Source organism: Agelaius phoeniceus, chromosome 3 (genome assembly GCF_051311805.1).
Source record: "Agelaius phoeniceus isolate bAgePho1 chromosome 3, bAgePho1.hap1, whole genome shotgun sequence".
NCBI classification, from domain to species: domain Eukaryota; kingdom Metazoa; phylum Chordata; class Aves; order Passeriformes; family Icteridae; genus Agelaius; species Agelaius phoeniceus.
The window spans coordinates 2,197,779-2,222,793 of NC_135267.1; the positions used below are offsets into that span (position 1 = coordinate 2,197,779).

Here is a 25,015-nt window from a genome sequence, read left to right on the forward strand (position 1 = left end):
AAAAAATCTGGGATTGTGGTGGAGAAACGGCTCCAGAACAGAGCTGGGATGGGTTTGGAGGCATCTCAGGGGGGTTTGAGGAACGGGGTGGGAGGAGGTGGAGCCATCCCTGCTTTTCATGGCTGAGGAGATTCCCGGTGACTCTGAGCCCTGACCCAGGGCAAAGCCTGGGATGGTGGTGGGAACACGGCTCCCAGTGGGGCTGGGTGGGGTCTGGAGGCATCTCAGGGGCTTTGAGGAACGGGGTTGGTCCAGGGGCGGGTGGGGGTGGAGCCATCCTGGATTTCCCGTTCCTGGCACAGGCGGCGTCGGCAGCAGCGACGTTCTGGGGTCTCTGGGGGTGGATTTGGTGGCACCTGGCGGTGCTGGCACCGTGGTGGCTTCAGCCCAAGGGTGTCACCCATCACTGAGGTGACCATGGTGGCTTCAGCCCAATGGTGTCACCCAAACATTGACCGTGGCGGCTTCAGCCCAGTGGTGTCACCCAAACATTGACCGACCATGGTGGCTTCAGCCCAAGGGTGTCACCCGAACATTGACCGTGGTGGCTTCAGCCCAAGGGTGTCACCCAACCCTGAGGTGACCATGGTGGCTTCAGCCCAATGGTGTCACCCAATGGTTGGACCATGGTGGCTTCAACCCAATGGTGTCACCCAAACATTGACCGTGGTGGCTTCAACCCAATGGTGTCACCCAAACATTGATTGACCATGGTGGCTTCAGCCCAAGGGTGTCACCCAATGGTGGTGGCACCGTGGTGGCTTCAGCCCAATAGTGTCACCCGAACATTGACCGTGGTGGCTTCAGCCCAAGGGTGTCACCCGAACATTGATTGACCATGGTGGCTTCAACCCAATGGTGACACCCAAACATTGATTGACCATGGTGGCTTCAGCCCAGTGGTGTCACCCGAACATTGATTGACCATGGTGGCTTCAACCCAGTGGTGTCACCCAATGGTTGGACCTTGGTTGCTTCAACCCAGTGATGTCACCCAGTGATGTCACCCAGTGATGTCACCCAATGGTGGTGGGACCATGGTGGCCACAACCCAAGGGTTGTCACACAACAGTGTCTGGACCTTGGTGGCTTCAACCCAAGAGATGTCACCCAATGGTGTCACCCAACCCTGAGGTGACCATGGTGGTTTCAACCCAATGATGACACCCAACACTGAGGTGACCATGGTGGCTTCAATCCAATGGTGTCACCCAATGGTTGGACCTTGGTGGCTTCAACCCAAGAGATGTCACCCAATGGTGTCACCCATCACTGAGGTGACCATGGTGGCTTTAACCCAGTGGTGTCACCCAACCCTGAGGTGACCGTGGTGGCTTCAAGCCCATGGTGTCACCCAGCGCTGGTGGGACCACGGTGGCTTCAACTCCAAGGAGTGGTCATCACCCAGCACTGGTGGCCCCGTGGTGCTGTCACCCCATGGTTGGCTGTCACCCAGCACCGGTGGCTCCAGGCCTTAGGGGTGTCCCCAACACCGGTGGGACCTTGGTGGCTTCAAACCCAGGGGTTGGTCATGACCAGGGCTGGTGGGACCATGGTGGCTTCAACCCCAAGGGTGTCACCCAGTGCTGGTGGGACCATGGTGGCTTCAACCCCAAGGGTGTCATGACCAGGGCTGGTGGGACCATGGTGGCTTCAACTCTCCAAGTGGTGTCACCAGGGCTGGTGGGACTATGGTGGCTTCAGCCCCAAGGGTGTCACCAGGGCTGGTGGGGCCATGGTGGCTTCAGCCCCAAGGGTGTCACCCAGGGCTGGTGGGACCATGGTGGCCTCAGCCCCAAGGGTGTCACCCCTCTGCTGGTGGCACCAGGGTGATTTCAAAGCCAAGGGTGTCACCCAACATTGGTGTGACCCTGGTGGCTTCAAGGCCAGTGGTGTCACCCAACACTGGTGTGACCACAATGACCTCAACCCCAATGGTGTCACCCAACATTGGTGTGACCCTGGTGGCCTCAAACCCAGGAGGTGTCACCCGACACTGGTGTGACCTTGGTGACCTCAAGGCCAGTGGTGTCACCCAACGTTGGTGTGACCCTGGTGGCCTCAGCCCCAAGGGGTGTCCGTCACCCAACAACTCTGCCTTGGTGGCACCTTGGTGGCTCCAGCCCCAGGAGATATCACCTGACCTTGGTGTGACCATGGTGGCTTCAACCCAGTGAGTGCCACCCAACGCTAATGACACCATGGTGGCTCCAAGCCAAGGGGTGTCACCCAATGGGTGTCCCCCAACGCTGGTGGCACCGTGGTGGCTCCATCCCTGGGAGGTGACGCCCAATCGGTGTCACCCACCATTGGTGTGACCTTGGTGACCTCAACCCCAATTGGTGGCACCCAACACTGGTGACACCATGGTGACTTCAAGTCCAAGAGGTGACACCAACACTGGTGTGACCTTGGTGACCTCAACCCCAACGGGTGTCACCCGACACTGGTGTGACCACAATGACCTCAACCCCAATGGGTGTCACCTGACACTGGTGTGACCCTGGTGACCTCAACCCCAACGGGTGTCACCTGACATTGGTGTGACCACAATGACTTCAACCCCAACGGGTGTCATCCGACACTGGTGTGACCACAATGACCTCAACCCCAACGGGTGTCACCCGACACTGGTGTGACCACCATGACCTCAACCCCAGGGGCTGTCACCTGACACTGGTGTGACCACAATGACCTCAACCCCAACGGGTGTCACCTGACATTGGTGTGACCACAATGACTTCAACCCCAACGGGTGTCATCCGACACTGGTGTGACCACCATGACCTCAACCCCAGGGGCTGTCACCTGACACTGGTGTGACCACAATGACCTCAACCCCAATGGGTGTCACCCGACATTGGTGTGACCACAATGACCTCAACCCCAATGGGTGTCACCCGACACTGGTGTGACCTTGGTGACCTCAACCCCAACGGGTGTCACCCGACACTGGTGGTGTGACCTTGGTGACCTCAACCCCAACGGGTGTCACCTGACACTGGTGGTGTGACCTTGGTGACCTCAACCCCAGGAGCTGTCACCCGACGGTGCCACCCAAGGCTGGTGCGCTCCTGGTGCCTTCACCGGGGCCATGCCATGAGGAACCTCCCATCCCATCCCATCCCATCCCATCCCATCCCATCCCATCCCATCCCATCCCGGCCCATCCCATCCCATCCCGTCCCGGCGCTGCCCCCATTCCATGCCCAGGGCTCCGGGCGGGTTTGGGGCCGTGGCGGCGGCGCGGCCGTACCTGGGCACCGTCGGGCTCGGCCTTGAGCAGCTCCGCGGGGCCCAGCTGGCCACAGAACAGCCCCGGGGGCCTCAGCGCCGCCTCCGCCACCTGCAACAACGGGAAACAAAACAATGGAGGGGGTGAACGGAGGGAGTGAATGGCGGGAATGAATGATGGGAGTGAATGGCGGGAATGAATGGCGGGAGTGAATGATAGGAGTGAATGATGGGAGTGAATGGCGGGAATGAATGATAGGAGTGAATGATGGGAGTGAATGATGGGAGTGAATGGCGGGAATGAATGATGGGAATGAATGGCGGGAATGAATGATGGGAATGAATGATGGGAATGAATGGCGGGAGTGAATGATGGGAATGAATGGCAGGAATGAATGGCGGGAGTGAATGATGGGAGTGAATGATGGGAATGAATGGCAGGAATGAATGGCGGGAGTGAATGATGGGAGTGAACGGCGGGAATGAACGGAGGGAGTGAATGATGGGAATGAATGGCAGGAATGAATGGTGGGAGTGAATGATGGGAGTGAACGGCGGGAATGAACGGAGGGAGTGAATGATGGGAATGAATGACGGGAGTGAACGATGGGAATGAATGGCGGGAATGAACGGCGGGAGTGAATGATGGGAGTGAATGATGGGAGTGAATGATGGGAGTGAATGATGGGAGTGAATGATGGGAGTGAATGATGGGAGTGAATGATGGGAATGAATGATGGGAGTGAATGGCAGGAATGAATGATGGGAGTGAATGATGGGAGTGAACGATGGGAGTGAATGATGGGAGTGAATGATGGGAATGAACAGCGGGAATGAATGATGGGAGTGAATGGTGGGAGTGAATGATGGGAATGAATGGCGGGAGTGAATGGTGGGAGTGAATGATGGGAATGAATGATGGGAGTGAATGATGGGAATGAACGGCGGGAATGAATGGCGGGAATGAATGATGGGAATGAATGATGGGAATGAACAGCGGGAATGAACGGAGGGAGTGAATGATGGGAGTGAATGATGGGAATGAATGATGGGAATGAACAGCGGGAATGAATGATGGGAGTGAATGATGGGAATGAATGATGGGAGTGAATGATGGGAATGAATGATGGGAGTGAATGATGGGAATGAATGATGGGAGTGAATGATGGGAATGAACGGCGGGAATGAATGATGGGAGTGAATGATGGGAATGAACGGCGGGAATGAACGGCGGGAATGAACGATGGGAACAAATGCCAGGAATGAATGATGGGAATGAACACTGGGAGTGAATGAAGGGAAGGAACGATGGGAGTGAATGATGGGAATGAACGCCGGGAATGCCGGGAAAGGCGACAGGGGCGGCTCAGGGGTGTGGGATGGGGATGCTGTGTTTGGGGGTTTGGGATGGCGATGTCACCGTTGGTGGGATTTGGGATGGGGACTCGCCATGGATCCACGGGGGATCCCAACGGGATCTGCCCCAACGTTCTCCTCCTCTCCTTCCCCTGCCCTGTATCCGCCCATTCCTGATCCCATTCCTGATCCCATTCCTGATCCCATTCATCTCCTATTCCCAAGGATCCACGGCTCCATTCCCAATTGCATTCCCAATCCCATTCCCAGGGATCCACAGCCCCATTCCCAATCCCATTCCCAATCCTATTCCCAATCCAATTTCCTATTCCCAAGGATCCACAGCCTCATTCCTGCTCCCATTCCTGCTCCCATTCCTGATCCCATTCCCGATCCCATTCCCAATCCCATTCCCATTCCCCATTCCCCATTCCCATTCCCATCCCCATTCCCATCCCCATTCCCATTCCCAATCCCATTCCCCCATTCCCATTCCCATTCCCAATCCCATCCCCATTCCCATTCCCATCCCCATTTTCCCATTCCCATTCCCATTCCCATTCCCATTCCCATTCCCAATCCCATCCCCATTCCCAATCCCATTCCCATTCCCATCCCCATTTTCCCATTCCCATTCCCATTCCCATTCCCATTCCCATTCCCAATCCCATTCCCCCATTCCCATTCCCATTCCCATTCCCATCCCCATTCCCCATTCCCATCCCCATTCCCATTCCCATTCCCCCATTCCCATTCCCATCCCCATTCCCATCCCCATTCCCATCCCCATCCCCATTCCCCATTCCCAATCCCCCATCCCCATTCCCATTCCCCCATTCCCATTCCCATTCCCAATCCCCCATTCCCCCAATCCCCCATTCCCCCATTCCCCCATTCCCCCATCCCCAATCCCCACCTGCTCCGAGCACATGGAGTTGATGCCGGCCATGACGGGATTCATGGGAATGCCACCGCCCATGGCGCCCATGCCGGGAACGCCGCCGGAGCCGCCGGGAACGCCGGGAACGCCGCCGGAGCCGGGAACGCCGGGAACGCCGGAGCCGGGAACGCCGGGAACGCCGCCGGGTCCGGGGATGCCTCCGGTGCCGGCTCCGGCGCCGGCCATGGAGACGGTGATGCTCATGTTGTTGTACATCCCCTGCGGAGCCGCCGGCGCCGCCGCCGCGCCCGCCGGGCCAAAAACGCTGGAAAACCGGGAAAGAACGTCGGGAAGAACGGCCGGGATCATCCCAAAAAAAAATAAATCCCAGGATTCCGAGCGGTTCCGGTGCTGGGATCGCGGGGGTTCGGTTCTGCCCGGTCCGGTCCCACCCGTCCTGGGGTGGTCCGAGGTTTTCTGGGATGGTCCCGGGGATTTTCCGGGAATTCCTTCCCGAATTCCCCCTCTTTTCCCTTTGTTCTGTGAGGAATTGGGATTCAGGGAATTCCGGGATGGTTTGCGTGGGAAGGGACCTTAAGGAGAAACCCTGGGAATATTCCAGGATCTGATTTTTCCTTGGAAAAGTTCCAAGGATGAGACAGCCACAGATTGGCTGGGAATTCCAGCCCAGCCCGGAATTCCTTCCCAAATCCCATTTTCCCCTTTCCCAGGGAATTCCCTCCATTCCCAGCCTGGCATTGGATCCGTCCCCATCCCAGCTCCTCTCCGGGATGGAATTTTGGGAATTCCCTGGGAATTGGGCACTCCAGGAAGGGTCTCCCTTCCCTTTTCCAATCCCAAATCCCATAAAAATCCCCCGGGATGGATCCTCATCCGTCCTGGATCCCAGAATCCCGGAATGGTTTGGGATGGGATCCATGGAGCCTCAATCCCATCCCATTCCCACCCTCACCATCCCAAACTGCTCCAGCCTTTCCTTGGGCACTGCCAGGGATTCTCTGGGAATTCCAGCCCAGCCGGGAATCCCTTCCCAAGATCCCACAATCCCAAACTCCCCTTTCCCTGGAGTTTCTCCCATCCTAAATCCCAATCCCGATCCCATTCCCGACCCCATTCCCCATTCCCAGGGATCCACGGCCCCATCCCAAGGGCAGGAGGTGATATCCTTTGGAATTATCCTTTGGAATTTTCCACTGGAATAGTTCTCTGGAATCATCCAAAGGAAAATTCCGAAGGACAATTCCAAAGGAACGGACTCCAGTGCAGAATCCCAGTGGACAATTCCAATGGATTGTTCCAATGGAATGATTCCAACGGGTGACTCCCACAGATAATTCCAGTAGAAAATTCCAATAGAAAATTCCAATGGATGATTCCCATGGAAAATTCCAATGGACAATTCCAAGGGACGCCTCCAATGGATGATTCCAATGGGTGATTCCCATGGATAATCCCAATGAGTGACTCCCATGGATGATTCCAATGGATAATTCCAAAGGATGATTCCAATGGATAAAAACTCCAATGGATAATTCCCATGGACAATTCCCACTGGTGACTCTTCCCATGGATAATTCCCATGGGTGACTCCAATGGGTGAATCCAATGGATGATTCCAATGAGCGACTCCCATGGATAATTCCCACAGATAATTCCAATGGAATATTCCAATGGATAATTGCCAAGAATGATTCCAGTGGGTGATTCCAAAGGGTGACTCCCATGGATGATTCCAATGGGTAATTCCCATGGAAAATCCCAACAGACGATTGATTCTAAGGGATAATTCCAAGGGATGTCTCCAATGGATGATTCCAATGGGCAATTCCAAGGGATAATTCCAAGGGATAATTCCAATAACAATTCCAATGAGTGACTCCAATGGATAATCCCAACAGACAATCCCAATGGGTGATTCCCATGAATAATTCCAAAAGATGACTCCAAAGGAAAATTCCCATGGATGATTCCCATGGATGATTCCCATGGAAAATCCCAATGACTGCAATGGATAATTCCCATGGAAAATTCCAATGGACAACTCCAAGTGACAATTCCAAAGGATAATCCCCATGGAGAATCTCGAGGATGATTCCATTGGATAATCCCAATGAAGAACGCCAATGGATAATTTCGAAGAATGATTCCAATGGATGCTTCCATTGGACAATTCCAATGGACGATCCCAAGGGATGATCCAATGGACAGTCCCAATGGGTGATTCCCATGGATAATTCCAATGGGTGATTCCAATGGGTGATTTCGATGGCTAAATCCAATGGATAATCCCAGTGGGTGATTGCAGTGGGTGATTCCAAGGATAATTCCAATGGATTATTCCAAGGATAATTCCAATGGATTATTCCAATGGATTATTCCAATGGATTATTCCAAAGGAATATTCCAAAGGGTGACACTCATGGACAATTCCAATGGCAAATACCAATGGATCAATGCAATGGATAATTTTAAGGAATGATTCCAGCAGATAATTCCAGAGGCCAATTCCAATGGGTGAGTCCAGTGGACAATCCCAATGGAGAACCCCAGTGAGTGACCCCAATGGACGTTCCCAATGGATGTTCCCAATGGATGTTCCCAATGGACGATCCCATGGACATTCCCAATGGATCATTTCAAAGAAGGATTCCAGGGGATAGTTCCAGAGGACAATTCCAATGGACAATCCCAAAGGACAATTCCAATGGACCATCAAAACCGACAATCCCAATGAGTGATCCCAGCGGACAATCCCAGTGGATAAAATCCCAATGGATGTTGCCAATGGACGATCCCCCATGGAGAATCCCAATGGGTGACTCCAATCCCAATGGACAATTCCAAAGGATAATCCCAATGGGTAATTTCAAAGAATGATTCCAGGGGATAGTTCCAAAGGAGAGTCCCAAAAGATAATTCCCATGGGTGACTCCAATGGACAAAATCCCAATGGACAAAATCCCAATGGATGTTCCCAATGGACGATCCCCCATGGAGAATCCCAATGGGTGACTCCAATCCCAACGGACAATCCCAGCGGACAATCCCAATGGACAATTCCAAAGGACGATTCCAATGGGTAATTCCAAAGAATGATTCCAGGGGATAGTTCCAAAGGAGAGTCCCAAAGGATAATTCCCATGGGTGACTCCAATGGACAATCCCAAGGGACGATCCCAATGGATGATCCCAAGGGACGATCCCAATGGACAATTCCAATGAGTGACTCCAATGGACAATCCCATGGATGTTCCTAATGGACGAACCCAAGGGACGATCCCAAGGGATGATCCCAATGAGTGACTCCAATGGACAATCCCAATGGATGTTCCCAACGGACAATCCCAATGGATGTTCCCAATGGACAATCCCAATGAGTGACTCCAATGCACAATTTCAATGGATGATTCCAAAGGATGATTCCAATGGATGATCCCAATGGACAGCCCCAAAAGATAATTCCGATGAGTGACTCCGATGGACAATCCCAAAGGACAGTCCCAGTGGGTAATCCCAAAGGACAACTCTAATGGACAATCCCAATGGAAGATTCCAAAGGACAATCCCAATGGAAGATTCCAATGGATGACTTCAATGGACAATCCCAAAGGATGTTCCCAATGGCCAATCCCAATGGACATTGTAATGGAAGATTCCAAAGGACAATCCCAAAGGACGATCCCAATGGATGTTCCCAACGGCCAATCCCAATGGACATTCTAATGGATGATCCCAAAGGACAATCCCGATTGACTATTCCAACCGACAATCCCAACGGCTGATCCCAAAGGACATTCTAATGGAAGATTCCAAAGGACAATCCCAAAGGACGATCCCAATGGATGTTCCCAACGGCCAATCCCAGTGGACATTCTAATGGATAATCCCAAAGGACAATCCCAATGGACTATTCCAATGGATAATCCCAATGGATGTTCCCAACGGCCAATCCCAATGGACAATCTAACGGAAGATTCCAAAGGGCAATCCCAACGCCAATCCCAACGGCCGACCCCAACGGCCAATCCCGAAGGCCGATCCCAACACCAATCCCAACGGCCAATCCCACCAGCCGATCCCAACAGCCGCTCCCGAAGGCCGGGCTCCGGGGCAGTTTTCCCTCACCCGTTGTTGCCGCCGTTCCCGGCCTGCCACGGTTTCAGCTCTGGCGATTGGTATCCGGGCGCGGGCGGCGCCGGCGGCAGCTGGGGCGACACCAGGGGGCTGCCGGGGCTCAGCGCCGGCGCGAATCCCGACGGATCGCTCTGCTGGGCCAGCCCTGCCGGCGCCGGAATCGCCGTCACCGGGAGGGAATTCCGCCCCACGTTCCCACGTCTCCCACCCCATCCCCATCCTCATCCCCGGGGATTTGCCCTCCATGGATTGGGAGCTCCTGGGCTGGGCGGGAAGGGAGGTGGAATTCCCGTCCCGACGATTCCCTGGGTGCTCCAAGGTTTTCTTGGATGTTCCCAGGGGTTCTCTGGGAATTGCTTCCCAAATCCCATTTCCCCTTTTTCCCAGGGAATTCCCTCCATTCCCAGCTCTCCCAGCCTGGCGTTGGATCCATCCCCATCCCAGCTCTTCCCCGGGAAGGAATTTTGGGAATTCCCTGACTCCCTGACTCCAGGAAGGGTCTCCCTTCCCTTTTCCATCACCAAATCCCAAGAAAATCCCCCGGGATGGATCCTGAGTGTCCTGGTTGGGGAATTTTGGGGATTTTTTGGGGTTTTTTTTTTAAGGATTTTTTTTAGGATTTTTAGAGGATTTTTAAGGATTTTTTGAGGATTTTTGGGGAACTTTTAGAGGATTTTTTGGTGATTTTTTGGAGGCTTTTCAGTATTTTTTCAGTGATTTTTGAAGTGATTTTTTCGTGGGTTTTTTGGAGGTTTTTCGGAGGGGTTTTTGGGGTTTTTAATACGGTTTTCTTGGGGGTTTTTAATGGGTTTTTGTGGTTTTTAATGGGTTTTTTGGGGGTTTTTCCTGGGTTTTGGGGCTGTTTGAGGGGATGCAGGAAGTGCTGAGGGGAGCCCGGGCACAGCAGCTGGTTTGGGATGGGATGCATGGAGCTTCAATCCCATCCCACTCCAACCCCAAAATCCTGGGATTTTCCAGCCTTTCCTTGGGACACCCCCAGGGATTCCCTGGGAATTCCTTTCCAGCCCCTCCTGGCTGGGAATTCCCAAAATTCCTCCCCAGTCTCCTCTTCCATTCCCACTTTTCCCACCCTTCCCATTCCCATCCATGGGAATCTGTCTTCCATTCTCTCCCAGCTCCCAGCCTGATTATCCCAAATGTCCCAAATAACCCAAATGTCCCAAATATCCCAAATAACCCAAATGTCCCAAATATCCTGAATATCCCAAATAAATATCCTGAATATCCCAAATATTCCAAATATCCCAAATAACCTGAATGTCCTAAATATCCTGAATATCCCAAATGTCCCAAATATCCTGAATATCCCAAATAACCTAAATAACCCAAATATCCCGAATATCCTGAATATCCCAAATAACCCAAATGTCCCAAATAACCCAAATATCCTCCGTGTCCCAAATATCCTGAATATCCCAAATAACCCAAATGTCCCAAATATCCTGCACGTCCCGAATATTCCAAATATCCCGAATGTGTCAAATATCCTGAATATCCAGAATATCCCAAATACCCCAAACACCCCAAATATCCCAAATACCCTGAATCCCCCAAATGCCCCAAATCCCCTGAATGCCCCAAATCCCCTGAATACCCCAAACAACCCAAACCCCCCAAAAAACCCCAAATGCCCTCAATATCCCAAACACTCAGAATGTCCCAAACACCCAAAATCCCTCAAATACCCCCAAAACCCCAAATGCCCTGAATATCCCAAATATCCTGATTATCCAGAATATCCCAAACACCCCAAATACCCTGAATACCCCAAAGACCCTGAATACCCCAAACCCCCCAACCCCTCCAAGCACCCCAAATACCCCCAAACACCCTGAACAACCCAAACACCCCAAAGCCCCCAAGCACCCAAAACACCCTGAATACCCCAAATCCCCTGAATATCCCAAATATCCTGATTATCCAGAATATCCCAGATACCCCAAATCCCCTGAATATCCCAAATATCCTGATTATCCAGAATATCCCAAATCCCCTGAATATCCCAAATATCCTGATTATCCAGAATATCCCCAATACCCCAAACACCCCAAAGCCCCTGCACACTCCAAATACCCCAGGACCCTGCACCTGCTCCCGAGTGCTGGAAGAGGCTCCTGAATATCCCAAATTTCCCGAATCCCCTGAATACCCCAAACACCCCAAACACCCCAAATCATCCAAGCACCCCAAATTCCCCAAAGCCCCCTCACACCCCAAATACCCCAAATCATTCAAACACCTCAAACACCCCAAATCCCCTGAATACCCCAAACACCCCAAACGCCCCTCACACCCCAAATACCCCACACCCTCTGTACTTGCCCCCGAGTACTGGAAGAGGTTCCTGAATCCCCCCCAAAACACCCCAAACACTCTTGAATCCCCCAAACACCCTGAATGCCCCAAATGCCCCAGATACCCCAAATCCCCCAAACACCCCAATGCACACCCCATACCTGCCCCCAGGTACTGGAAGAGGCTCCTGAATCCCCCAAACACCGTAAACGCCCCAAATGCCCCAAACACCCCAAGCACTCTGAATCCAGCAAACACCCTGAATCGCCCAAATCCCCCAGATACCCCAAATCCCCCAAATCCCCCAAATCCCCCAAATCCCCCAAATGCTCTGAGTCACCCAAACACCACAAATGCCCCAAATCCCCCAGATACCCCAAATCCCCCAAATACCCCATAGGCCCCGTACCTGCCCCCGGGTACTGGAAGAGGTTCCTGAATCCCCCAAACACTGCAAATGCCCCAAATGCCCCAAATCCCCCAAGCACCCCAAGCACTCTGAGTCCCCCAAACACCGCAAACGCCCCAAATCCCCCGCACACCCCAATGCACACCCCGTACCTGCCGCGGGGTACTGGAAGAGGTTCCTGAATCCCCCAAATCCCCGAGATACCCCAGATACCCCACAGGCCCCGTACCTGCCCCCAGGTACTGGAAGAGGTTCCTGAATCCCCCAAATACCCCAAATCCCCACAAACACCCCAAGCACCCCAAGCACTCTGAATCCCCCAAACACTTTGAATGCCCCAAATACCCCAGATACCCCGCACCCCCCGTACCTGCCCCCGGGTACTGGAAGAGGTTCCTGAATCCCCCAGATACCCCAAATCCCCCAAATCCCCCAAACACCATGAACGCCCCAAATGCCCCAAATTCCCCGCACACCCCACAAGCCCCGTACCTGCCCCCAGGTACTGGAAGAGGTTCCTGAATCCTCCAAATCCCCCAAATCCCCCGCACACCCCGTACCCCCCGTACCTGCCCCCGGGTACTGGAAGAGGTTCCTGAATCCCCCAAATCCCCCAAGCACCCCAAGCACCCCAAGCACCCCAAGCACCCCAAGCACTCTGAATCCCCCAAATCCCCCAAATGCCCCAAATCCCCCAGATACCCCACAGGCCCCGTACCTGCCCCCGGGTACTGGAAGAGGTTCCTGAATCCCCCAAATCCCCGAGACACCCCAAACACCCCGTACCCCCATACCTGCCCCCGGGTACTGGAAGAGGTTCCTGAATCCCCCAAATTCCCCAAATCCCCCAGATACCCCACAGGCCCCGTACCTGCCCCCGGGTACTGGAAGAGGTTCCTGAATGCCCCAAATCCCCGAGATACCCCAAATGCCCCACAGGCCCCGTACCTGCCCCCAGGTACTGGAAGAGGTTCCTGAATCCCCCAAATACCCCAAATCCCCACAAACACCCCAAGCACTCTGAATCCCCCAAACACTTTGAATGCCCCAAATACCCCAGACACCCCACAGGCCCTGTACCTGCCCCCGGGTACTGGAAGAGGTTCCTGAATCCCCCAAACACCGTGAACGCCCCAAATCCCCCAAACACCGTGAACGCCCCAAATGCCCCAAATCCCCTGCACACCCCATAGGCCCCGTACCTGGCCCCAGGTACTGGAAGAGGTTCCTGAATCCCCCAAATGCCCCAAACGCCCCAAATGCCCCAAACACCCCAAGGCACACCCCGTACCCCCCATACCTGCCCCCGGGTACTGGAAGAGGCTCCTGAATCCCCCAAATCCCCCAGATACCCCAAATGCCCCATAGCCCCGTACCTGCCCCCGGGTACTGGAAGAGGTTCCTGAATCCCCCAAACGCCCCAAACGCCCCAAATGCCCGAAACACCCCAACACACACCCCGTACCCCCCATACCTGCCCCCGGGTACTGGAAGAGGTTCCTGAATCCCCCAAATACCCCAAATCCCCACAAACACCCCAAGCACCCCAAGCACTCTGAATCCCCCAAACACTTTGAATGCCCCAAATACCCCAGACACCCCACAGGCCCCGTACCTGCCCCCGGGTACTGGAAGAGGTTCCTGAATCCCCCAAATGCCCCAAATCCCCCAAGCACCCCAAGCACCCCAAGCACCCCAAGCACCCCAAGCACTCTGAATCCCCCAAATCCCCCAAATGCCCCAAATCCCCTGCACACCCCACACCCCCCGTACCTGCCCCCGGGTACTGGAAGAGGTTCCTGAATCCCCCAAATCCCCCAAACGCCCCAAATGCCCCAAGCACCCCAAGGCACACCCCGTACCCCCGTACCTGCCCCCGGGTACTGGAAGAGGTTCTGCTGCATCCCTGCCGGGCCCATCCCGGCTCCGTAGGGCGCCGCTGCCGCCGTGGGCGCCGCCGCTGCCGTTCCCATCACGCCGCGGCCCCCGAGGCCCCCGCGGGTCCCCAGCGCCGCCTCGGGGCCCCCAAAGGCGGCGGCGGCGGCGCCGCTCGTACCGAAGGCGTTGGGGAACGGGAACTGCGGCTGCTGCTGCTGCTGCTGCTGCTGCTGCCGGGGCGTCCCCAGGGGCGTCCCCAGGGGCGTCCCCAAGGGGGCTCCCAGCGGGGAATTCCCGAAATTCTGCGGCTGCTGCTGCTGCTGCTGCTGCTGCTGCTGCTGCTGCTGGCGCATGAGGAGCGCGCGCTGCTGCATCAGCTGCCGCTGCCGGTGCTGCTGGCTGTAGAGCTCCCGCTGCCGCTGCGCCAGCATCTGCGCGTTCAGGGGCGGCTGTGGGATGGAATTGGGGTGAGAGGTGAGGTCTATGCCCAAAAAAATCCCAAATTCCAGCCAGGAACCAGCCCTGGGGGGCTGTAGAGCTCCCGCTGCCGCTGCGCCAGCATCTGCGCGTTCAGGGGTGGCTGTGGGATGGAATTGGGGTGACAAGTGAGGTCTGTGCCCCAAAAAAATCCCGAAATTCCAGCCAGGAACCAGCCCTGAGGGGCTGTAGAGCTCCCGCTGCCGCTGCGCCACCATCTGAGCGTTCAGGGGCGGCTGTGGGACGGAATTGGGGTGAGAGGTGAGGTCTATCCCAAAAAAATCCCGAAATTCCAGCCAAGAACCAGCCCTGGGGGGGCTGTAGAGCTCCCGCTGCCGCTGCGCCAGCATCTGCGCGTTCAGGGGCGGCTGTGGGATGGAATTGGGGTGAGAGATGAGGTCTATGCCCAAAAAAATCCCAAATTCCAGCCAGGAACCAGCCCTGAGGGGGCTGTAGAGCTCCCGCTGCCGCTGCGCCAGCATCTGCGCGTTCAGGGGCGGCTGTGGGACGGGATTGGGGTGAGAGGTGAGGGGTGAGGTCTGTGCCCCAAAAAAATCCCGAAATTCCAGCCAGGAACCAGCCCTGAGGGGCTGTAGAGCTCCCGCTGCCGCTGCGCCAGCATCTGCGCGTTCAGGGGCGGCTGTGGGACGGAATTGGGGTGAGAGGTGAGGTCTGTGCCCAAAAAAATCCCAAATTCCAGCCAGGAACCAGCCCTGGGGGGGCTGTGGGATGGAACTGGGGTGACAAGTGAGGTCTATTCCCAAAAAAATCCCAAATTCCAGCCAGGAACCAGCCCTGGGGGGCTGTAGAGCTCCACCAGCATCTGAGCGTTCAGGGGCGGCTGTGGGACGGGATTGGGGTGACAAGTGAGGTCTATTCCCAAAAAAATCCCAAAATTCCAGCCAGGAACCAGCCCTGAGGGGCTGTAGAGCTCCACCAGCATCTGAGCGTTCAGGGGCGGCTGTGGGACGGGATTGGGGTGACAAGTGAGGTCTATGCCCAAAAAAATCCCAAATTCCAGCCAGGAACCAGCCCTGGGGGGCTGTGGGATGGGATTGGGGTGAGGGGTGAGGGGTGAGGTCTATGCCCCAAAAAATCCCGAAATTCCAGCCAGGAACCAGCCCTGGGCAGCTGTGGGACGGGATTGGGGTGAGGGGTGAGGTCTATCCCAAAAAAATCCCAAATTCCAGCCAGGAACCAGCCCTGGGGGGCTGTAGAGCTCCACCAGCATCTGAGCGTTCAGGGGCGGCTGTGGGACGGGATTGGGGTGAGAGATGAGGTCTGTGCCCCAAAAAAATCCCAAATTCCAGCCAGGAATCAGCCCTGAGGGGGCTGTAGAGCTCCACCAGCATCTGAGTGTTCAGGGGGGGCTGTGGGATGGAATTGGGGTGAGGGGTGAGGTCTGTGCCCAAAAAAATCCCAAATTCCAGCCAAGAATCAGCCCTGAGGGGCTGCTGTGGGATGGGGGTGAGGGGTGAGGTCCATCCCCAAAAAAATCCCGAAATTCCAGCCAGGAACCAGCCCTGAGGGGCTGTAGAGCTCCACCAGCATCTGAGCATTCAGGGGCAGCTGTGGGACGGGATTGGGGTGAGGGGTGAGGGGTGAGGGGTGAGGTCCCCCCAAAAAAATCCCGAAATTCCAACCAGGAACCAGCCCTGGGGGGGCTGTAGAGCTCCACCAGCATCTGAGCGTTCAGGGGGGGCTCTGGGACGGGATTGGGGTGACAAGTGAGGTCTATTCCCAAAAAAATCCCAAATTCCAGCCAGGAACCAGCCCTGGGGGAGCTGTGGGATGGAATTGGGGTGAGGGGTGAGGTCTATCCCCCAAAAAAATCCCAAATTCCAGCCAGGAATCGAACCTGGGGGGCTGCTGTGGGATGGGATTGGGGTGAGGTCTGTGCCCCAAAAAAATCCCAAAATTCCAGCCAGGAATCAGCCCTGGGGGGCTGTGGGATGGGATTGGGGTGAGGGGTGAGGTCTCCCTCCAAAAAAATCCCAAATTCCAGCCAGGAACCAGCCCTGGGGGGTTCTTGAGAGGGTTTTGGGATTTGGAAATGGGAAAATTCAGATTGCAAATCGTAAATCAAAAATTTGTAACTGACAGGAGTCCTGAACCTCAAGGACCTCGAATCCATCCCTAAAAGCCGTCCCAAACATCAAATCCCAAATACAGAAATCCATCCCTAAAACCCATCCCAAATCCCAAATCAAAATCCATCCCTAAAAGCCATCCCAAATCCCAAATCAAAAATCCCAAATCCATCCCTAAAAGCTGTCCCAAACCCTGAATTCTCAAACCCCAAACCCCAAAAACCCCAAACCTCAAATGCTGACTCCTCAAACCCGAAACACCCCAAACCAACCCCAAAACCCCATAAAAGACCCCAAACAAACCCCAAACAAACCCCAAACCTCCCCGTTGTTACCTGCAGCTGCTGCTGCTGTGGGATCCCAGTGCACAGGGAGAGCCCAAACCCCAAACCCTCCATATCTCAACTCCCAAATCACAAACACCCCAAACCCCAAAACCCCATAAAAAACCCCATAAAAACCCCAAAACCCCGTAAAAAACCCCATAAAATCCCCAAAATTCCCCGTTGTTACCTGAGGCTGCTGCTGCTGCTGCTGCTGCGGGATCCCGGCGCGCAGCGAGAGCCCCACGGGCGCCCCGAAGTGACCGAGCAGCGCCGCCTGGCGGTTCTGCTGCAGCAACTGCAACCAAACGGCACAGGGGGTTTTTAATGGGGTTTGCATGGGGTTTTGGGGTTTTTAATGGGGTTTTTAATGGGGTTTTTTGGGTTGTTATGGGTTTTTTTGCTTTTTTATGGGTTTTTAAATGGGATTTTTAGGGGTTTTTATGGGGTTTTTTAGCAGCGCCGCCTGGCAGTTCTGCTGCAGCAACTACAAGCAAACAGCACAAGGGGTTTTTTGGGGTTTTTAGGGGTTTTTTTTGGGTTTTTAGGGGTATTTTATGGGGTTTTTTGTTGGTTTTTTTTGTTTGTTTTTAATGGGGTTTTTCTGGGGTTTTATGTGGTTTTTAATGGGGTTTTTAGGGTTTTTTTTTTGGTTTTTCTGGGGTTTTTAGCAGCGCCGCCTGGCGGTTCTGCTTCAGCAACTGCAAGCAAACAGCACAAGGGCTTTGCATGGGGTTGTTATGGGGCTGTTATGGGGTTGTTATGGGGTTTTTAGGGTTTTTTACGGGGTCTCTGGGGTTTTTATGGGGTTTTCTGGGGTTTTTAGCAGCGCCGCCTGGCGGTTCTGCTGCAGCAACTGCAAGCAAATGGCACAAGGGGTTTTATGGGGTTTGCATGGGGGTTTTAGGGGTTGCTATGGGGTTTTTAATGGGGTTTCTTGGGTTTGTATGGGTTTTTTTGCGTTTTTATGGGGTTGTTAATGGGGTGTTTTGGGGTTTTATGGGTTTTTTTGGGGTTTATTTTGGGTTCTTAATAGGGTTTTTATGGGGTTTTTAGGGTTTTTTTTGCATTTTTATGGGGTTTTTAGGCTATTTTTGGGGGGGTTTTAATGGGATTTTTAATGGGGTTTCTATGGGGGTTTTTAATGGGGTTTTTAATGGGTTTTTATGGGTTTTTTCAGGGTTTTTATGGGGTTTATTGGGTTGTTATGGGGCGTTTTGTGTTTCTATGGGGTTTTTACGGGGTGTTTTTTGGTGGTTTTATGGGTTTTTTTGGGGTTTTTAATGGGTTTTTATGGGTTTTTTTTAGCAGCGCCGCCTGGCGGTTCTGCTGCAGCAACTGCAAGCAAACGGCACAAGGGCTTTGCATGGGCTTTGCATCGGGGTTTTATGGGGTTTTTTGCGTTTTTATGGGGTTTTTAATGGGGTTGTTAATGGGGGGGTTTTGGGTTTTATGGGGTTTTTAATCGGGTTTTTAATGGGGGGGTTTTGGGGTTTAATGAGGTTTTTAATGGGGTTTCTTGGGTTCTTATGGGTTTTTTTTGTGTTTTTATGGTTTTTTTGGGGGGTTGTTATGGGGTTTCTTGGGCTGTTATGGGTTTTTTTGCGTTTTTATGGGTTTTTTAATGGGGTTTTTTAATGGGGTTTTTAGCAGCGCCGCCTGGTGGTTCTGCTGCAGCAACTGCAAGCAAACGGCACAAGGGCTTTGCATAGGGTTTTGGGGTTTCTTAATGGGGTTTTTTAATGGGGTTTTTGGGAGATTTTGTATTTTTAGGGGGTTTCAATGGGGTTTTGAAGGGGTTTCTTGGGGTTTTTAAGGGGGATTTTAGTGGGGTTTCTTGGGGGTGTTATGGGGTTTTTTGGGGGGTTTTATGGGGTTTCTTGGGTTTTTAGGGGGGTTTTTAATGGGGTTTTTAGGGTTTTTTTATGGGGTTTTAATTGCGTTTTTTGGGTTGTTATGAGGTTTCTTGGGCTGTTATGGGTTTTTTTGCGTTTTTATGGGTTTATTTAATAGGGTTTTTTGGGGTTTTTAGCAGCGCCGCCTGGTGGTTCTGCTGCAGCAACTGCAAGCAAATGGCACAAGGGGTTTTATGGGGTTTGCATGGGGGTTTAATGGGGTTTTTAGGGTTTTTAATGGGGTTTTTAGGGTTTTTTTTTGGGTTTTTAATGGGGTCTTTATGGGGCTTTTTATGGGGTTTTTTGTTCTTTTTGAGGGGGGGTTTAATGGGGTTTTAATGGGGTTTTTATGGGGTTTTAATGGGGTTTTTAGGGTTTCTTTGGGGTTTTCAGGGGTTTTTTTGCGGTTTAATGGGGTTTTTAGGGTTTTTTTTTGTTTTTAATGGGGTTTTTAATGGGGTTTTTAGGGGTTTTTTTTGGTTTTTTATGGGGTTTTTAGGGGTTTTTTTGGGTTTCATGGGGTTTTCAATGGGGTTTTTAGGGGGTTTTTAGCGGATTAATGGGGGTTTTTAATGGGTATTTTTTGGGTTTTTATGGGGTTTTATGTGGTTTTTAATCGGGTTTTTTGGGGGTTTTTAATGGGGTTTTTAGGGGTTTTTTTGGGGGTTTTTTTGGGGGTTTTTAATGGGGTTTTTAATGGGGTTTTAATGGGGTTTTTAGCAGCACCGCCTGGCGGTTCTGCTGCAGCAACTGCAAGCAAACGGCACAAGGGCTTTGCATGGGGTTTAATGGGGTTTTAGGGTTTTAATGGGGTTTTTGGGGTTTTTAATGGGGTTTTTAATAGGGTTTTTGGGGGGGTTTATGAGTTTTTTAATGGGGTTTTTAATGGGGTTTTTAATGGGGTTTTTAATGGGGTTTTTAATTGGGTTTCTGGGGGGGTTGGGTTTTTATGGGGTTTTAATGGGGGTTTTCTTGGGTTTTTATGGGGTTTTTGGGGTTTTTTGGGGTTTTTAATTGGGTTTTTAGGAGGTGTTTAGGTTTTTATGGGGTTTTCATGGGGGTTTTTTGGGTTTTTGGGAGTTCTTTTGGGGTTTTTATGGGTTTTTTTGGGGTTTTATGGGGTTTTCAATGGGGTTTTTAGTTGTTTTTTTGGGGGGTTTTTAATGGGGTTTTTAGGGGGTTTTTTGGGTTTTTAATGGGGTTTTTAGGCTTTTGGGGGCGTTTTTAATGGGTTTTTTAGGCATTTTTTTGGTTTTTATGGGGTTTCTTTGGGGTTTTTATGGGGTTTTTTTGGGGGGGTTTTAATGGGGTTTTTAATTGGGTTTTTATGGGTTTTTAATGGGGTTTTTGGGGGGTTTTATGAGTTTTTTAATGGGGTTTCTAATGGGGTCTTTATGGGTTTTTAGCAGCGCCGCCTGGCGGTTCTGCTGCAGCAACTGCAAGCAAACAGCACAAGGGGTTTTTAATGGGGTTTGCATCGGGGTTTTTAATGGGGTTTTTGTGGGTTTGTATGGGTTTTTATGGGGTTTTTAGTTTTTTTGGGGGCTTTTATGGGGTTTTTAATGGGGTTTTAAAAGGAGTTTTTAGGGGTTTTTTTGGATTTTTATGGGGGATTTTGGGGGGTTTTTAATGGGGTTTTTAGGGGTTTTATGGGCTGTATATGGGTTTTAATGGGGTTTTTAATGGGTTTTTATGTGGTTTTTTAGCAGCGCCGCCTGGTGGTTCTGCTGCAGCAACTGCAAGCAAACGGCACAGGGGGTTTGCATGGGGTTTTGGGGTTTTTTAATAGGGTTTTTAATGGGGTTTTTGGGAGATTTTTGATTTTTAGGGGGTTTCAATGGGGTTTTGAAGGGGTTTCTTGGGGTTTTTAAGGGGGATTTTAGTGGGGTTTCTTGGGGGTGTTATGGGGTTTTTTGGGGGGTTTTATGGGGTTTCTTGGGTTTTTAGGGGGGGTTTTAATGGGGTTTTTAATGGGGTTTTAATTGCGTTTTTTGGGTTGTTATGAGGTTTCTTGGGCTGTTATGGGTTTTTTTGCGTTTTTATGGGTTTTTTAATGGGGTTTTTATGGGGTTTTTCTGGGGTTTTTAGCAGCGCCGCCTGGCGGTTCTGCTGCAGCAACTGCAAGCAAACGGCACAAGGGCTTTGCATGGGGTCTCCATGGGGATTTTTAATGGGGTTTTTAGGGTTTTTAATGGGGTTTTTAGGGTTTTTTTTTTGGATTTTTAATGGGGTCTTTATGGGGCTTTTTATGGGGTTTTTTGTTCTTTTTGAGGGGGGGTTTAATGGGGTTTTTTGGGGTTTTTATGGGGTTTTGAGGGGGGTTTTTTATGGGGTTTTTAGGGTTTCTTTGGGGTTTTCAGGGGTTTTTTTTGCAGTTTAATGGGGTTTCTAGGGTTTTTTTTTTGGTTTTTTATGGGGTTTTTAATGGGGTTTTTAGGGGTTTTTTTGGGTTTTTATGGGGTTTTTAATGGGGTTTTTAGGGTTTTTTTTGTTTTTAGGGGGTTTTTAGGGTTTCTTTGGGGTTTTCAGGGGTTTTTTTGCGGTTTAATGGGGTTTTTAGGGGTTTTTTTTGGTTTTTTATGGGGTTTTTAATGGGGTTTTTAATGGGGTGTTTAATGGGGTTTTTAATTGGGTTTTTAGGGTTTTTTTGCGTTTTAATGGGGTTTTTAGATTTTCTGGGGGTTTATTTTGGGTTTTTAATGGGTTTTTAGGGTTTTTTTGGTGTTTTTATGGGATTTTTATGGGGTTTCTTGGGTTGTTATGGAGTTTTTTTGGGGTTTAATTGAGTTTTTAATGGGGTTTTTAGGGTTTTTTTGGGTTTTTAGGGTTTTTTTGGTTTTTATGGGGTTTCATGGGGTTTTATGGGTTTTTTGGAGGTTTTTAATGGGGTTTTTTGGGTTTTTTATGGGGTTTTGGGCGTTTTTAGTGGGTTTTTTTGGGTTTTTAAAGGGGGTTTTGGGGGGTTTTATGGGGTTTTATGAGTTTTTTAATGGGGTTTTTTGGGGTTTTAAATGGGGTTTTTAATGGGGTTTTTTGGGGTTTTTAAGGGCATTTTTAATGGGGTTTTTAATGGGGTTTTTGGGGGGTTTAATGAGTTTTTTAATGGGGTTTTTTGGGGTTTTTTTGGGTTTTTAATAGGGTTTTTAGGGGTTTTTTGGGGGTTTTTAATGGCGTTTTTAAGGGGTTTTTATGGGGTTTTAATGGGGTTTTTAGGGGATTTTTATGGGCTTTTTTAGAGTTTTTAATGGGGTTTTTAATTGGATTTTTAGGGTTTTTAGCTTTTTTGGGGGGGTTTTAATGGTTTTTATGGGGTTTCTTGGGTTGTTCTGGAGTTTTTTGCATTTTTAGGGTTTTTTGAATGGGGTTTTTAGGGGTTTCTTGGGTTTTTTATGGGGTTTATAGGGGGTTTCTGGGGTTCTTATGGGTTTTTTGCCGTTTTTATGGGTTTTTAATGGGTTTTTTTGGGTTTTTTGGAGGTTTTTAATGGGGTTGTTATGGGGTTTTTAATGGGGTTTCTGGGGTTTTTATGGGGTTTTTTGCATTTCAATGGGGTTTTTTGGGCGGTTTTTAATGGGGGTTTTATGGGCTGTTTATGGGTTTTTTAATGGGTTTTTTAGGGGGTTTTTTGGAGGTTTTTAATGGGGTTTTGATGGGTTTTTAATGGGGTTTCTTGGGTTGTTGGGGGGATTTTTTGGGGGATTTTTTTTTTAATTCTATGGGGATTTTTAGGGGATTCTACTGCAATTTTTAGGGGGATTTCACTCGAATTTTGGGGGATTTTACTGGAATTTTTGGGGGTTTCTACTGGAATATTTTGGAGGATTTTACTGGAATATTTTGGGGGAATTTACTGGAATTTTTGGGGGATTTCACTGGAATTTTGGGGGATTTTATTGGAATATTTTGGGGGATTTTATTGGAATTTTTTTGGGGATTTTACTGGAATTTTTGGGAGATTTTAAAGGAATTTTTTGGGGGGTTTCACTGGAATATTTGGGGGATTTTACTGGAATGTTTTGGTGGATTTTACTGGAATTTTGGAGGATTTTACTGGAATATTTTGGGGGATTTTACTGGAATTTTTGGGGGGATTTTAGTGGAATATTTTGGGGGATTTTACTGGAATTTTTGGGGGATTTTATTGGAATTTTTGGGGGATTTTACTGGAATTTTGTGGGGATTTTATTGGAATTTTTGGGGGATTTTACTGGAATATTTTGGGAGATTTTACTGGAATATTTTGGGGGATTTTATTGGAATATTTTGGGGGATTTTATTGGAATTGTGGGGGGATTTCACTGGAATTTTGGCAGATTTCATTGGAATTTTTTGGGGATTTTATTGAATTTTTGGGGGATTTTACTGGAATTTTTGGGAGATTTTATTGGAATTTTTGGGGGGATTTTATTGGAATTTTTGGGGGGATTTTATTGGAATATTTGGGGAATTTTTTGGGAATTTTTGGGGGATTTTACTGGAATATTTTGGGGGATTTTACTGGAATTTTTGGGGGATTTTACTGGAATTTTTGGGAGATTTTATTGGAATTTTTGGGGGGATTTTATTGGAATATTTGGGGAATTTTACTGGAATTTTTGGGGGATTTCATTGGAATATTTGGGGGTATTTCACTTGAATATTTTTGGTGGGTTCTACTGGAATATTTTGGGGGATTTCACTGTAATATTTTGGTGGGTTCTACTGGAAAATTTTGGGGGATTTTACTGGTATTTTTGGGGGGATTTTATTGGACTATTTTGGGGGATTCTACTGGAATTTTTGGTGAATTCCACTGGAATTTTTGGGGGATTTTACAGGAATATTTTGGGGATTTTATTGGAATATTTTGGTGGATTCTACTGGAAAATTTTGGGGGATTTTACTGGAATTTTTGGGGGGGTTTTATTGGAATGTTTTGGGGGATTTTATTGGAATTTTTGGGGGGATTTTAGTGGAATATTTTGGTGGATTCTACTGGAATTTTTGGGGGGGTTTTACTCCAATATTTTGGTGGATTTTACTGGAATATTTTGGGGGATTCTACTGGATTTTTTTGTGAATTCTGCTGGAATTTTTGGGGTTTCACTGGAATTTTTTCGGGATTTCACTGGAATATTTTGGTGGATTCTTCTGGAATTTTTTCAGGATTTCACTGGAATTTTTGTTGGATTCCACTGGGATATTTTGTGGGATTTTCCTGGAATATTTTGGGAATTTTACTGGAATATTTTGGGAATTTTACTGGAATATTTTTGGGGATTTTATTGGAATTTTTGGGGGATTTTTTTGCAATATTTCGGGGGATTTCACTGGAATTCTTGGGGGATTTCACTGGAATATTTTGGAGGATTTTACTGGAATATTTGGGGGATTTTATTGGAGTATTTTGGGGGATTCCACAGGAATATTTTGGGAGATTTTACTGGAATTTTTGGGGGATTTCATTGGAATATTTGGGGGTATTTCACTTGAATATTTTTGGGGGATTCCACTGGAATTTTTGGGGGATTTCTCTGGAATATTTTGGTGGGTTCTACTGGAAAATTTTGGGGGATTTTACTGGTATTTTTGGGGGGATTTTATTGGACTATTTTGGGGGATTCTACTGGAATTTTTGGTGAATTCCACTGGAATTTTTGGGGGATTTTACAGGAATATTTTGGGGATTTTATTGGAATATTTTGGTGGATTCTACTGGAAAATTTTGGGGGATTTTACTGGAATTTTTGGGGGGGTTTTATTGGAATGTTTTGGGGGATTTTATTGGAATTTTTGGGGGGATTTTAGTGGAATATTTTGGTGGATTCTACTGGAATTTTTGGGGGGGTTTTACTCCAATATTTTGGTGGATTTTACTGGAATATTTTGGGGGATTCTACTGGATTTTTTTGTGAATTCTGCTGGAATTTTTGGGGTTTCACTGGAATTTTTTCGGGATTTCACTGGAATATTTTGGTGGATTCTACTGGAATTTTTTCAGGATTTTCCTGGAATATTTTGGT

At 50.0% G+C, this 25,015-nt stretch overlaps 1 protein-coding gene across 4 annotated transcripts in view; it reads right to left on the bottom strand.

Moving 5' to 3' along the window:
• NCOA1 (nuclear receptor coactivator 1) overlaps positions 1 to 25,015 on the bottom strand; it is a 143,677-nt gene that overhangs the window by 8,861 nt on the left and 109,801 nt on the right. For all 4 annotated transcript variants that reach the window (XM_077176468.1, XM_077176466.1, XM_077176470.1 and 1 more), the window contains 5 exons: positions 17,309 to 17,416; positions 14,221 to 14,677; positions 9,617 to 9,770; positions 5,507 to 5,795; positions 3,257 to 3,346 (listed from right to left, as the gene is read on the bottom strand). In XM_077176468.1, coding sequence (XP_077032583.1) covers positions 3,257 to 3,346; positions 5,507 to 5,795; positions 9,617 to 9,770; positions 14,221 to 14,677; positions 17,309 to 17,416 — 1,098 coding nt within the window. The remainder of the gene's footprint in view (positions 1 to 3,256; positions 3,347 to 5,506; positions 5,796 to 9,616; positions 9,771 to 14,220; positions 14,678 to 17,308; positions 17,417 to 25,015) is intronic.